General features: G+C 40.5%; 1 protein-coding gene across 1 annotated transcript; it reads left to right on the top strand.

Moving 5' to 3' along the window:
- Positions 1 to 1878: 1878 nt before the first annotated feature.
- PRR11 (proline rich 11) lies at positions 1879 to 14021 on the top strand (the record flags this gene model as incomplete). Its single annotated transcript, XM_079726204.1, has 9 exons — positions 1879 to 2006; positions 3428 to 3578; positions 4007 to 4129; positions 6390 to 6653; positions 8206 to 8304; positions 8663 to 8775; positions 10371 to 10430; positions 10520 to 10616; positions 13953 to 14021. The coding sequence occupies 9 exons, from the start codon at positions 1879 to 1881 to the stop codon at positions 14019 to 14021; spliced, it is 1104 nt and encodes a 367-aa protein (XP_079582330.1).
- Between the last annotated feature and the right edge of the window lie 1930 nt (positions 14022 to 15951).

Genomic DNA, 15951 nt, shown 5'->3' with positions numbered 1-15951 from the left:
TGTCTAACAGTAAATGGGCATTATATAAATGGTTAGTTTTTTCTTTCACTACCAACTCAACCTTGTACATTGGAATCTCAGTAAATGTTACCAGCAAAGAAATTTACTTCCTTTTAATAGCTGACAACCCAACTGTAGCCATCTTCTCTGTTATTGTTACCGAACCAAACTCAGGTCCACTTGCCCAACTCAGAGCAAAGCTGATCAACTGACACCAGGTTGTGGTGAAGAAAAGTACAGTGTTTATTGCAGGGCACCAAACAAGGAGAAAGGGCAGCTAGCGCTCAAAAGCGCCAAACTCCTCGATGGCTTTCAGGCAAGGATTTTTTTTTTTTTTTTTTTTTGGCTACACCGCACAGCATGCGGGAGTTCCCAGAACAGGGATTGAACCCACACCCCCTGCAGTGGAAGCGTGGACTCTTAACCACTGAGACACCAGGGAAGCCCAGGCAAGGATTTTTAAAGGCAGCATTAGGGGTGAGGGTAATAGGATGCCTGATCAGTGGTGGACTTTCAACTTTTTGGTTGGTGGTAAGGTAACAGGGTGATATCTGGCGAATCTTAATCATCAACACTTATGGTTCTAACCAGTCTGGGGTCTAAGTGCTGGTGGTCAGCATGTAGTAACCATCTTTTACCTGGGGGGTGTGGTCTTAGATTCTGCAGGACAACACAAAGATATGCATCAGATCATTATATATATCCCTTGAGGAGGAACTAGGAGTCCTGTGACTCTGTTTTATCTCTGAACTATTGTTTAACCTATCATTGTTTCTGCATTCTCTCACTTCTCTAATTAGTAACTGCTTGAGTCTGCTCTTTGGAACTTGAGGAAGGCTTAGGAAACTGAAGTCTTTTTTCTACAAACAAGAGAAAGGGAACAAAAAGGGCTTTTGTACTGGGAAGGCCCTGAAAGGTCCTGCTTGATTTCATTATAAAGAAAGGGAAATTCAGTTGATTTAATGAAGAAAAGCAAAACAAGCAAAACAAAAACAAAATTAGAGAGTAATATAATGCCAAAGCCAAGGTATCTCTAGAGATAGTTTAAATCTGGGTTTAAATTTTCCTCCAGTTCAGGGTGATCTTGGGTGGCTATGAGGTGGCTGCAGCCTGTGGTGGCTTGAAGTGGGACCTCAGTTCCCTGACCAGGGATTGAACCCGGGCTGCAGCACTGCCCTGGTGCTTGTCTGCTTTGAAGAAAGAATTCGGCAAAGAGACAAAAAGTAGTGAGGCAAGTAACATGCTTATTAGGAGAGAAGATATGTGCAGAGAAAGCACGGGTGGACTCAGAGAGCAAGAGAGAGAGAGCGGCACACACTTTTGGGGTGGATTATGTTACTTATATGGAGGCAGTTCTGGGTTACCTCTGGCCAATCATCTTGCTTTGTCTGACTTTGAGTCCATATTTGGTCTGGCACAGGGCCCTCCCCTGTGTGCATGCACATCTTTTAGCCAAGATGGATTCCAGCGCAAAGGTCTCTGAGGAGTTAGCAGAACATATTATGGTCTGGCTCCCCTTCCCCAAGGATCCTTTTTGCACATGTGTCGCTTGGGGGTCTCCTTGACCTCAAGAATGAGAAATATGTGGTCTCTTTAGCTTTTTATCCAAACAGGACTCAGCACCTTCTTGCTCCTGCCATTATCTTCATCTCTACAGGGGACATATTCCAGCTGCTCAGCCTGGGGCCCATCTATCTCCTGCCTCAAGGGGACTCTGGGTTGCTGGTGGTGACCTGTTTCCTAACCAAGGTGGCAGTTACAAGGATGTGTTCACTTTGTGATAATTCATTGAATTGTAGTTAAAATATGTGTATTTTCTATGTACGTGTATTATTCCTCAATGAAAAAATGTAAAAACAAATTTTCTGTACAGAAACCATGCCCAAGTTCAAGCAACGAAGAAGAAAGCTAAAAGCCAAAGCGAAAAGATTTTTCAAAAGAAAAGAGGCCTCTCACTTTCAGTCTAAGCTAGTTACACCTCCCCCTCCGCCACCCTCACCAGAAAGGTAAGGCGTAATATGGAACAGAGAAAATATTAAAAATCTGATCATTTTAGGAACAAGTTACCAGATTTAGGAAATAAAGATACAGAACACCCAGTTAAATTTGAATTTCAGATGAACAATGAATGATTTTTTTGTATTGTCCCATGCAACATTTCTAATATACTAAAAAATTATTCACCCTTTATCTGAAATTAAATTTTAACTGAGCATCCTGATTTTATGTGGCAACCATAGCTTAAGAGTTCAAACGAAGTAAAAATCACAAGGAATTGTGTTTGAGGTGCACAGTAACTATTTTCTACTTTCCTAGTCGATTTAATTGTATAAACCTGGTAACTAAGTGATGAAAGAGGGATATATGACTAGAACTTAAATCTTTATTTTGGTAAAGTTTGATCATTTATTCTCTGGGACTCAGGGCTTAAATGTGTTATTAAAAGAGACTCTCAAATCTAAGAACTCTAAGGCAGTAGGTTTCACAATAATATATTTATACATGTTTTGTTAAAGCTCTCTTTAGAGAAAAAATTTTAAAACAAACAGACCCTCAGAAAGCAGTAACCATGATACCATCCTAGACTCCTCTCTCTCCCGAATGTTGCAGAAGGCTTCTAACTGGTCTTCCTGCTCTGCCCTTGCTGCCTCTGCAATGTAATTCAACCCAGCAGCCAGATGAGCCTGTTAAAATCATTTCATATTACTCCTCTGCTTAAGTTCTCCAAGGTCTTCCTCTATCAGAGTAAAAATGAAAATCCTTTCTGTGACCAACAAGACCTTTATGGTCTGACTCACACTATCTGTTAATCCTCTTCCTTCAATCTTTCCACCCTAGTCATCTGGCCTCCTTGCTATTCCTCAAACACCTCAGACAAACTCCCACCTCAGGGCCTTTGCACTTACTATTGCTCTTGCCAGGAAGGCTCTTATCCCAAATATTTGCTCTGCTAGTTTCTTCACTTCCTTAACATTTGTTCTCAAAAGTCACCTTCTCGGTGAGACATTCCCTGGCTACCCTATCTAAATTTTCACCTCCACCCAACGTTTCACATTCCCTCTCTTGCTTTATCTTTTTCTCCTTAGCATTTGTTCACTACCTAACAACCCACATATATTATTCATTTAGTTATTTTTACCTTTCTTCCATGAAACTGTAAATTCTGTGAGGGCAGGATTTTTATCTATTTTGTTCATTACTAAATCTCTGATACCTATATGTTTACTATGTTGTTTTATTTATTACTATTTACTCAATAAATATTTGTTGCATAAGTTAATCTGGGAATTCTAGAAGTAAATGAAGAATTTGGCTTTAGATAGTCTCTGCTCCTGAGTCATACTATAAAACTAGCTTGTTATTTAATTAGAGGCTGTTAATTCCAACTTAGGAGTTTTTGCTTTGTTTGGTTTTGTTTTTCCTACAGAGTGGTTATTCCTTCAACAGATACACCCCTTAGCAGAAGCTGGCTAAGACTGTCCTGGAACTTCAAATTTCCCAATTTTAAAGATGCAGTAAAGCTTTGGACAAATAGAGTATGGTCTATATACAACTGGTTTCAGAACTGCATGGCCTGGGTATGGGTTTGACATACATGTTTTCAGCATTATGGTTTTTCTACATACTTGGTGTGTGTGTCCATGTGTGTGTGTGCTCAGGTCAGCAGACATTCAAGTTAAACTCAGATGAGATGAAATTGTGTGGTCATGTCTGCCCTCAATTATTTTTTTCAATAAAAAAAATTTTTTTTATTTGAAATATAGTTGATTTACAATGTGTTAGTTTCAGATGGACTGCAAAGTGATTCCGTTACACACACATACACACATATTCTTTTTCATATTATTTTCCATTATAGATTTTTATAAGATATTGAATATAGTTTCCTGTGCTATACAGTAGGTCCTTGTTATTGCCTTCACTTCTATAAAACATACATCAAACCACTTTCTTGTCCTTATCATATTGCTCATTGGATTCAGGCTTGATTATTTTTTAATTTCAGAGTTTGGAAGTATTGAAAGGCACCATCTTTCCATCCCGTTTCTGCCACCAAGAACTTCATAGTCTAAAACAACGGTTTCGCATTTTGGAAAGTGAATTACACAAGCTCCAGGAAGCACTGAAGGTTCGTATTATCAAATGAAAAACAAATCCAGAATTAGGTAAGGAGGGAAGGGGTTGTCCCCCATTGGAACCCCAGTGTGCTTTTACTAGAAGGAGAAGTGGCTACAGGCTAGTGCTAGTTCTGGACATGTCTGCTCTCAGGTCTAGTCCTTAAACTTCAGAGGCTCTGCTCTGTATTGGAGGGGGGCTTACCCCTGCAGGCTACATTTCCCAAACTCCATGTCATCTGGCTCCTGGTGTGCTGGAATAATGGGAGACACTGATGAGAGATTAGAAGGAGAGAGAGGATAGGGTATTTTTCCCCTTTGTTCTCTGTGTTGGGCAATTTCTCCAGCAATGGTTGTCGTTGCCTCCCTAACTCCAGCTCCCACTAGGTAAGTCAACCATGTTTCTAGATTCTCTGGGTTAACCCAGCTCCAGAGATCTGGTTACACTGTCCTTCTCTTTGGCCATGCAGTGTCAGGGTGTTCATGGCTTTATGCTGTTGCTAATCTCTGGGATGCCTCACTGTCCCCTGCGTGCTTCTCAGCTCTTCCATCAGCAGTATAACCAACTCACTATATTACATGTCCCCTCTTCTAAATACTCAGGGTGGTTTCTATTTTCTTGACTGATATAGGCAGGAAAAAACTATAAATATCCACTCTCTCCGAACTCCCCTAAGCAGGACCCCTATTCTCAGTTCTAAAACCTAAAGAATAAACATTGTGCTCATTGGTTTGGAGAGACGCTTCTGGGATTACACCCCTACTTCCAGAATTTGTGCCTCAAGATGAGTTAACCAGAGGAGGAAAGGCAAATCACCTCGTGACCTGGACTTCACAACCTGGACCTCAGTTTTTCATCTATAAAGTGGGGAAGATACCATCTGTAGTGAGCTGAATGATGGCCCCCCAAAAGACATGTCCAAGTCCTAATCCCTGGAACCTGTAAATATTACCTTTTTTGGGAACAGGGTCTTTGCAGATATATAATTGAGTTAAGGATTTTGAGATGAGGAGATCATACTTTATTATCTGGGTGGACCCTCAATCCAGTGACAAGTGTCCTTATAAAAGACACGCAGAGTAGAACATGCAGAAAAGAGGAGAAGCAATGGGACCACAGAGGCAGAGAGTGGAGTCATGGGGCCTCAAACCAAAGGATGCCAGTAGATTCCAGAAGCTGGAAGAGACAAGAAACAGATTCTTACCTGGAGCCTTGATAGGGAGTGCAGTCCTACTGACACCTTGATTTCAGTCTTCTAACCTCTGGGACTGTGAGAGAATGAATTTTGTTTTAAGCCACCAAGTTCGTGATACTTTGTTACAGCAGCCTGTAGTATGCCCCCTTACTTCATAGGGTCGTTGCATTCATTTGCTAGGGCTGCCATGACAAAGTAGCACAGACTGGGTGACTTATAAAACAAAAGTTTATTTTCTCACAATTTTGGAGGCCAGAAGTCTAGGCTCAAGGTGTTGGTAGGGTTGGCTTCTTCTAATGCCTCTCTCCTCGACTTGCCTTCTATGTCCTCAGATTGTCTTTTCCCTGTGCACGTGCATCCCTGGTGTCTCCTGTTTGTTCAAGTTTCGTCTTTATATAAGGACACCAGTCACATTGGATTAGAGCCCACCCTAATGGCTCCTTTTAATTTAATCACTTCTTTAAAGGCCCTATCTCCAAATACAATCACATTCTGAGGTACTGGGGGTTGAGGGTTCAATATATGAGTTGCAATGGGGGAGGACAATTCAGCCCATAACAGTCATGTTCCAGGCCCTTGAACTTTTTAATCAGTTCCTTGAATATACTATATTCTTGGTTGCATTAAGTGTTTTCCCCTCTGCCAGGAACTCTTCCCCCAGTTTTTATCTCCCTTCTTCACCTGGTAAACCTAAATTCATCTTTGAGATCATGGCTAAATATCACTCCCCAGACCTCTGACTATTCATGCTCACAGCACACTTCATGGCTCTTATTGAAGTATTATTTTACTTTGTTTTGAATGTGTTTTGTGTATGTTTAACGTCTTCCTCACTGGACTGTCAGCTTGATGAGGTGACAGACAGGGCTCATATTGTACCCACAGTGCCTGGCATATAGCACACACAAAACAAATATATGAATGAATGAATGAGCTTGTGATAAATGAGAAAATATTACGGAGCATATGGTATACTGAGAAAGCATTCAGTACATGGTAGGTATGGTTTTGATGACTCTCAGCCATAAGAACCAAATAAATCTGTTCTTCAGTTGCCAACTGTAACGTTTTCTTCCAGGCTGTCTCAGAAAATTCGTCCTGTCCAAGCTGTGGTCAGATGTGTCACATGCGTGGTAAACTTACAAATGTGCCTGCATGTGCTCTAACCACCCCTGGAGACTCCGAGGCTGTACTGCCTGCCTCACTGCCACAGCCAGCCAGTCATCCTTCTCCGCCCCCGCCTCCGCCTCCGCCTCCGCCCCCTCCGCCCCTGCCCCCTCCGCCTCCACCACTGACAGCACCTTTGCTGCTCAGAAAATCTGATCTCACTAAAGCACATCAGGTAAAAAACAATCTAGTAAAGGTGTGTTTTGGTCAGTGTGTAATAAAGGAGTACAACCAGGTGTCCTTTTAAGGCTGGGCTAAGGGCTTTGACAGGAAGGGCTGCATTTTGTTCTGTTTCCACATCTTAATTATGTCAATTATTGTTTTTAAAGACACAGTCCTCTGGGAGATCACAAAAGTGGGATTTAGAAATGAAAGTGATTTTTTTTCAAGGATGAATGAATGAAATCTAGCAAGGTGGGAGATTCCTGTTGGATTCTTTACAAAAATGGAAATCTCTCTGGGAAACCAAATTAAAAACAAAGATAGCTTAGTGAGTGAAGTCAGAATAAAAAGACTTTGTGGATCCTAAAGCATAATGCCATTAGGCTGGAGAACCAGTCTCCATTAGAGTTACTTATCTTCCAAGGGGACCAGAGTATTTGTGCATCACTAAGATAGGCATGGCCCTATTTTAAAATCTGCTGAATTTTCACTACAGATATATTTGGTTTAAAATTGGCTGAATTAAATGCAGAGCCTATTGTTATATTTGCCCTAATATATACCGCTTTGAGTATACATCCTTGCTCTATGGGAACTGAGTCATCCTTTTAGAGAGTTCAGGCAAAACTTCACTTTGTTTTTTGTTTTTAACTTGCTCTTTAAAAAAATTTTTTTTAATTATTTTTATTTTTGGCTACGTTGGGTCTTCATTACTGTGCACGGGCTCTCTCTAGTTGTGGTGAGTGGGGGCTACTCTTTGTTGCGGTGCACGGGCTTCTCACTGCAGTGGCTTCTCTTGTTGCACAGCACGGGCTCTAGGCGCGCGGGCTTCAGTAGTTGTGGCGTACAGGTTTAGTAGTTGTGGCTCACGGGCTCTAGAGCACAGCCTCAGGAGTTGTGGCGCACAGGTTTCGTTGCTCCATGGCATGTGAGATCTTCCCGCACCAGGGCTTGAACCCGTGTCCCCTGCATTGGCAGGTGGATTCTTAACCACTGAGCCACCAGGGAAGTCCCCAAAACTTCACTTTGATTTGAGGAACTCCTTCATCTCCTGTCCTATTACAATGACTCCTAAGGAAGATGCATGGTTACAAGGAACTAGCCCATCTCTTACTATCAAAGCCTTACATTTTGATGAATACTTTTCAATAGCCTTAGCATACATGGATACTGAAAACAGAATTGTTCTTGATTGAATGGAAAGAATTTGATAGGCTCCTAGGGGAAATAAGAGTTAATTTTTTTTTTTTTTTTTTTTTGCGGCACGCGGGCCTCTCACTGTTGTGGCCTCTCCCGTTGCGGAGCACAGGCTCCAGACGCGCAGGCTCAGCGGCCATGGCTCACGGGCCCAGCCACTCCGCGGCATGTGGGATCTTCCCGGACCGGGGCACGAACCCACGTCCCCTGCATCGGCAGGCAGACTCTCAACCACTGCGCCACCAGGGAAGCCCAAGAGTTAATTTTTAAGTTAATTTTTAAAGAGTCTTTAAAAACTAGATTTGGATTTGCATTTGACTAGATGTCCTGGTTCCAATTTGAATTCTAACCTCTCCATGTATTTTAAGCCTGGACCATTAAAAAAAAATGGACCCATGCATATAACAGTTAAAGATCTACTGACTGTGAAATTAAAGAAGACACAGAGTTTTGATGAAAGGAGGAAGGTAAGATGTCATTGGCCAAACATGTGGTCTTTCGGCTTTTAACCTGGTTGTCCCTTAATGGAAAATAAGCATAAGTCTTAAATATAGAAACCATTCTGAGGTAAGTATTTGATTTTTTTTGAGTAATTTTGGATCTCCTCAACAAAATATGTAAATCCCCAAATTATTTAATTAGGCAGTTTTATCTACCAACCATTAGTTTGAAGAGGTAGAGATATACTTTGAAGCTTCAGAATAAAATTTGAATAGATATATCTTACACATATTAAGCACTCAAATATTTATTGTTTTAGTATGTTTACATTTTGAATGCTATTTTTAAATGTGTTTTTAATAGTGTCTCATTTTGTGATTAAAGCTTGTACCATCACCAAAGGCACAGAATCCACTAGTTACTGTCTCTGACCTGCGGTGCATTTCCCTGAAACCGAAGTCCAAAGTGTTATCAACTCGAGTTACAAATGTCTTAATGTAAGGAAATACACAGTACTACACTCTACTGCTACTTAAAATAATGATTTTTTGCTTATTTCTAACTTTAAAAGTTACATATGTTCATTGAAAATTGAAATCTACAGAAACGTTTCAAGAAGAAAACAAAAATCATGCAAATATTCCTATCATTGGAGATAGCCACATACTGTTAACATACTGTTGTTTATCATTCTAGTCTTTCTCTGGACATATACTCTATTATTTCCATTTCATGATGCTGTTTATTACAAAATACACCATTGATTTAATAACAGATTTGGGGGGGAAATATTAGGAATTTTCAAAGCAGCACAATTTCAGAAATAATAAAATAAGAAAACTAGTTTTCTTGGAATTAATGAAATATGTTTATGTTTTGGAATCAATGAAATATGATATGTTTATGTGTGTACCTGTGTATAATCATATTATACATACAGATATGGATTTTCCCATTAATATGTCATGAACTTTCCCATATCTCATTAAAAATTAGTTTAAACCATCATTTTGACTTCTTCAATAGATGCAGGGGTTTTTGTTTTTTTTTTTTTTGTTTTTTTTTTTTTGCAGTACACAGGCCTCTCACTGCTGTGGCCTCTCCCGTTACGGAGCACAGGCTCCGGATGCACAGGCTCAGCGGCCATGGCTCACGGGCCCAGCTGCTCCGCGGCATGTGGGATCTTCCCGGACCGGGGCACGAACCCGTGTCCCCTGCATCGGCAGGCAGACTCTCAACCACTGCACCACCAGGGAAGCCCCAGATGCAGGGGTTTTTTGTTTGTTTGTTTGTTTTTGCGGTACTCGGGCCTCTCACTGTTGTGGCCTCTCCCGTTGCGGAGCACAGGCTCCGGACGCGCAGGCTCAGCAGCCATGGCTCACGGGCCCAGCCGCTCCACGGCATGTGGGATCTTCCCGGACCAGGGCACGACCCATGTCCCCTGCATCGGCAGGCGGACTCTCAACCACTGCGCCACCAGGGAAACCCTGCAGTTTTGTTTTTTTTTTTTTTTTTTTTTTTTTTTTTTTTTTTTTTTTTGCGGTACGCGGTCCTCTCACTGTTGTGGCCTCTCCCATTGTGGAGCACAGGCTCCGGACGCGCAGGCTCAGCGGCCATGGCTCACGGGCCCAGCCGCTCCGCGGCATGTGGGATCCTCCCAGACTGGGGTATGAACCCGTGTCCCCTGCATCGGCAGGCGGACTCTCAACCACTGCGCCACCAGGGAAGCCCTGCAGTTTTTTAATATGTGAATTTCATAGATAAAATCCTGTTTTGAGACATTTAGGTTGTTTGTGATTTTTCTTTTCTATAACTCTTCAATAAACATCCTTGTCCATCATCTGTATGCACAGCTGAGTTTTGCCCTAAGATGGATTCTTACATGTGTAATTACTGAGTCAAAACTATTACTTATTAGAATCACTATATCACTTTATGCTCCTATCTGCATCTACTGCTATTTTTAAATGTAATAAATAGTAACAAGTGTAACAAACTACTTTCTAGGATGTTCCCTATAGAAATGACTGCTTTGCTTTGGAAAAATTATAAAATCTGGCAAGCTCTAACTTTTGTATCTTCATTTTATCAGTACTCCTGGTAAAAGCCAGTTAGATCTGCGAAAACTACTCAGAAAAGTCGATGTAGAGAGGTAATCCACTCTCCTATCTTTATGCTTTCTAAATTCATTTGAAAATTCGGCATAAAACACAGCTCCTAATATTTTCAATACCTTTGCAGGAGCCCAGGTGGAACCCCACTTACCAATAAAGAAAATATGGAAACAGGAACTGGGCTGACCCCAGTAATGACCCGGGCCTTGAAGAGAAAGTTTCAGGTAAGCCTTTAGGAAAAAAAAGACTTTGGAAAAAAAAAAAAAGACTTTTCTTCAAATGTATTTATTTAGAATCATAATCTAAAGCATCTTTCTTAATAATAGTAATTTTCAAACAGTTCCTTATGCTTTATAAAGCACTTTCATATTTAGGCTTCAAGAAATTCTATGAGATAGCTAGGATTATCATCTCCACTTTAGCAATGAATGTCTGGTTTTGTTAATTTCATTAATAAGTATTTATTAAGCACTTTCTATATGTCAGGCACTGTGCTGGAGTACCAGGGGTATAGTGGTAAGCAAAAACAGACACAGATCTGCTGTCTTGGATCTTTCAGTCTAGTGGGGAAAGTAGATATTAATCATATCACAATTTGTATAATTTTGCAATGAAGTAACTTCTGTGAAGGAAAGAAAAAAGATTCTGTGGGGGGAACTTGATCTAGCCTGGATGATCTAGGAAAGATTCCCTTAGGAAGTGATGAGGTAAGACTTGAAAGATGAATAGGCATTAACTGGAGAGGGTACCTGTGGAGTGAGCCCACCTTGGATGTCAGGGAGGAGAGCTCCAGGGAAAAAGAACAGCAGGTGCAAGGGTCTCATGGTGGGAGGGATCACAGTCTACCTGAGGAATTGAAAAGTGGCTGGTGTGGCTATAACAGAAGGATAGGAATAGAGATGGGGACAGGAGTCAGATCATGCAGAGCTGATAAGAAAAGTTCTTGGCAGCTTTCGTCTTTGTCACCTACATGTATGACCCATACACCAAAATCCAGTGCATCAGCTGGCCCTTGTGTGATTTCTTCCAAACCCTATTTGTCTCATCTCCCTGATCACCTCTATCATCAGATCTGTGAGAAGGAGCCATCCTTCCACCACCCCTGCTAGAGTGCTGGGGCACAGGGCTGCTGGCCTTTTTGGCTATGAAGCTTATATTTCCATCTCCCTCTGGGCCAAGAGACACACCACAAACTCCACTGCAGACACTCTTCCCACCCCAGCACTGTCCTCCCTTCCTTCATTCCCTTGTTAAGAATCAGTGCCTTTTGCAAAAGAAATAAAAGCAAAAATAAACAAATGATAACTAATCAAACTTATAAGCTTATACACAGCAAAGGAAACCATAAACAAAACAAAAAGACAGCCTACAGGGACTTCCCTGGCAGTACAGTGGTTAATACTTCACCTACCAATGCAGGGGGTGTGGGTTCGATTCCTGGTTGGGGAGCTAAGATCCCACATGCCTCTAGGCCAAAAAACCAAAACATAAAGCAGAAGCAATAATGTAACAAATTCAATAAAGACTTTAAAAATGGTCCACATCAAAAAAATCTAAAAAAGAACAAAAAAGACAGCAGAATACAACCTGAATTTAAAAAAAAAAAAAAAAAAAAAAGGCAACATACAGACTGGGAGAAAATATTTGCAAACAATGTGACCGACAAGGGCTTAATTTCCAAAATATACAGACAGCTCATGCAACTCAATAACAAGAAAAACAAACAACCCAATCCAAAAAAAATGGGCAGAAGACCTAAATAGACATTTCTCCAAAGAAGACATACAGATGGGCAACAGGAACATGAAAAGATGCTCCACATTGCTAATTATTGGAGAAATACACTGGTCAGAATGGCCATCATCAAAAAGTCTACAAATAAGAAGTGCTAGAGAGGGTGTGGGGAAAAGGGAACACTCCTACACTGTTGGTGGAAATGTAAATTGATGTAGCCACTATGGAAAACAGGATGGAGATTACTTAAAAAACTAAAAATAGAGTTACCATATGATCCAGCAATCCCACTACTGGGCATATATCCAGAAAAGACAAAAACTCTAATTTGAAGAGATACATGCACACCAATGTTCATAGCAGGACTATTTATAATAGCCAAGACATGGAAGCAACCTAAATGTCCATCAACAGATGAATGGGTAAAGAAGATGTGGTACACACACACACACACACAAACACACACACAATGGAATAGCACTCAGTCATAAGAAAGAATGAAATACTGCCTTTTGCAGCAACACAGATGGACCTAGAGATTATTATACTAAGTGTAGTTAGGCAGAGAAAGACAAATATTATATATCACTTATATGGAATCTAAAAAAATAATACAAATGAACTTATTTATAAAACTGAAATAGACTCACAGACATAGAAAATAAACTTACGGTTACCAAAGGGGTGGGGTGGGGGGAGGGATTAATTGGGAGCATGGGATTAATAGGTACGTACTACTATATATAAAATAGATAAACAACAAGGGTTTACTGTATAGTGCAGGGAACTATATTCACTATCTTGTAATAACCTATAGTGGAAAAGAATCTGAAGCTGTACACCTGAAACTAACACAACATTGTAAATCAACTACTGTTTAAAACAGAGAGAATCAGTGCCTTTTGCAGGACAGCTTTGTTTCCCACTTGCCGATCAGCTTGGTCCTCCTGGGCACTATATGGCCTTCTTTGGAGGTGTGACTGGATTCCTCTTTCCTCCTTTTGGAGCATCCAATAGGAGTCCACCCCCAGATCCTTGGTAATACCATAAACTGTGATGGGCAGACGGAAGAACCCTCACTTCCTTTCTTTGTTTAGCTCTAGGATCCTTTTTGTCCCTGCCCTACCCCACAACTACTATAGTGGGTTGGGTAATGTGGAAACAATTAAAAATATAATGAACAACAAACCCATATATTGAGCAATGACATCCAAAATCACACATAAGACCTATGCCATATGTTGTGCTCCTCAAAATCCACTTACTAGAGGATATCTAGTAAAAACTGTTGTTAGACATGGAATGACTTTCCCCACTCCTTAGACTTCCTTTTTCGTTTAATTCTGAAGCAACTGTATTAGTTAGGCTTGCATTTGGCTACTCGTAACAGAAATCTGACTATAGTGACTTAACCAAATAAGGCCTTATTTTTCTTTTCTGCATATTGCCTTGGGAAATAGGCAGTGCATAACGGGTACATCAGCTTGACCATGTAATCACCTCTCTTCCATCCTTAATATGTGGCTCTTATCCTTATGGTGCAGAATATCAACACTTCCTGAAGCCTCATGTCCACGTTGTAGGCAAGATAAGAAGGGCAAAGGGCAAAAGGGTGTGCTAGCTAAGCTGCTCTTCATCTCTTTAAACAGGGGATATCCAGGAACTTCTGATAATATCAGGGAAGCTGGGAAAAAGTGGTGTTTAGAAACCAGATGCATTGCTGCCTTGCATAAAATCTGGGTTTTGTTAGTGAGGAAGAAGAAGAGCTGTGCTGACCACAAGAACATAATTCATATTATACTTGGCACCTTTGTTTTTTTTCATAGCTGGCTCACCCTAGAAGCCCAACTCAAACTCTGCCACTTTCTACAAGCAGCTTTGATGAACAAAAATGATGCCACCTCTGCCTGACTCCATATGATGATCCATAAAATATACAGATAATATTATCCCAATCCTTTTTTTTAATGTAGTATGTATAAATAATTCTATTAATATATAATTCATTCAAAGAATTAAAATATGTATGGAGCCCATACATACTGTAGCATAAAGTGAGTATTAGGATATTTTCTAGTTTACATGATCAATAATGAACAGATGGGAAAATGCAATCCCCAAAGTGATGTTTATCCTGGAATTACCAAATTTAGGTTGAGGATGTTATTCAAGTTTAACTAGATACTCTAATTTTTACTCTATAGTTGCAGTTATGACATTAAGAAAATAACCTGGTGCCCATTCATCTTGGGTAGTCTCAGGTAATTGAAAAGCAAAGTATTTCAGCCTGTAAAGCTCATGCACTCATTAAGTGCTACAAACTTAACCACAAAAAACAGAACCTCTAGATTTTATTTCTGTTCCCTATAAGCAATTAAGAAGTAAAACCATCCCCCATTCAAACCTAACTGTTCCAAAAGAATTTGAAACAAAAACTCCAATGTGACCTTAAAAATTAGAATATCATGGGACTACCCTGGTGGTGCAGTGGATGGGACTCCGCTCTCCCAATGCAGGGGGCCCGGGTTCGATCCGTGGTCAGGGAACTAGATCCTGCATACATGCTGCAACTGAGAGTTCGCATACCGCAACTAAGGAGCCTACATGCTGTAACTAAGGAGCTGGCAAGGTGCGACTAAGGAGCCCTGGAGCCACAGCTAAGGAGCCTGCCTGCTGCAACTAAGACCCAGCGTAACCAAAACAATAAATAAATAAATCGTTTTTTAAAAAATTAGAATATCATTTCTAGCATCTTAGGTAGGTAGTTATATCTGGCTTACTGAAGTCTGAGATATTCCTCACTTTGATATCTGCTATCCACATTCATGACGCTAAATATAAATTTCATGAAGACCTCAACAGGAGCCTTGTGTTCTCCACAGTGCCCCACCAAGTATTCTCTGAAGTCCATAGCAGGTTCACTGTGAGATCTGATTCCCTGTCCTCAGCCACCTGTTGATTCAATAACAGTAATCATGCCCACCTCGCTGAATTTTGCTTTTTCCTGACAGTACAGGCTTGACAGATTTAGCAAATATAAACACATGACACCCCATCAAAGTCTAATTTCAGATAAACAACAAATAACTTTTAAGTATAAATATGTCCCATTAAACAATGAATTTTTTGAAGTTTAAATATGTCCCCAATATTGCATGGGACATATTTATACTAAAAAATTATTCGTTGTTTATCTGAAATTCAAATTTAACTGAACATCCTATATTTTATTTGGCAACCCTATCGGTCAGTCTTCTACAAAGTTGCCAATTTCTGGGAGCCCCCAGTTTGTCAGACAAGTCTACTTAGCAGTAGACACTACTCTAGCTTCAGCCAGGACCCCTAATCACTAATGCAATAAATATCATGGAGGAAGAGGAACTCTCATTAGGGTAAGTGTGACTCTGAAGGCACAGGATTAGCTTTGATGCTGATACCTTCCGCTGCAGTTCCAAGAATAAGGATAGCAGCTCCTCATGGAGGGGAAACAAGGAGTGGCAGATTTTTGCTGAACTTTCTAGCCCGACAGGAAACGGCTACATAAGATGATATCCCTGAAATATCCCCTGGTTATCTCAGGCTAGAAAGATATTTTAGCAATTTCCCCAAAATGCCTATATTTCCTCAGATAAATATAGCTTTGAGATGCCAAATACAGTGTTGTGGAAAGTCACCAAACTGGAAGGCAGACGTGGGGACAGTGTTCTTTTTATCATGAGACCCACATTTATATTTACATTTATGGATGCAACTTAAACAGATAATGGAAGTTAAGAAATATATCTGTTTCTGGGATTCCCTGGTGGCTCAGTGGTTAAGAATCTG

The sequence above is a fragment of the Hyperoodon ampullatus genome, assembly GCF_949752795.1.
Source record: "Hyperoodon ampullatus genome assembly, chromosome: 19".
Classification (NCBI taxonomy): Eukaryota; Metazoa; Chordata; class Mammalia; order Artiodactyla; family Ziphiidae; genus Hyperoodon; species Hyperoodon ampullatus.
The sequence above is the reverse complement of the archived record's forward strand: the minus strand, read 5'-3'. Positions and strand labels throughout refer to the sequence as shown.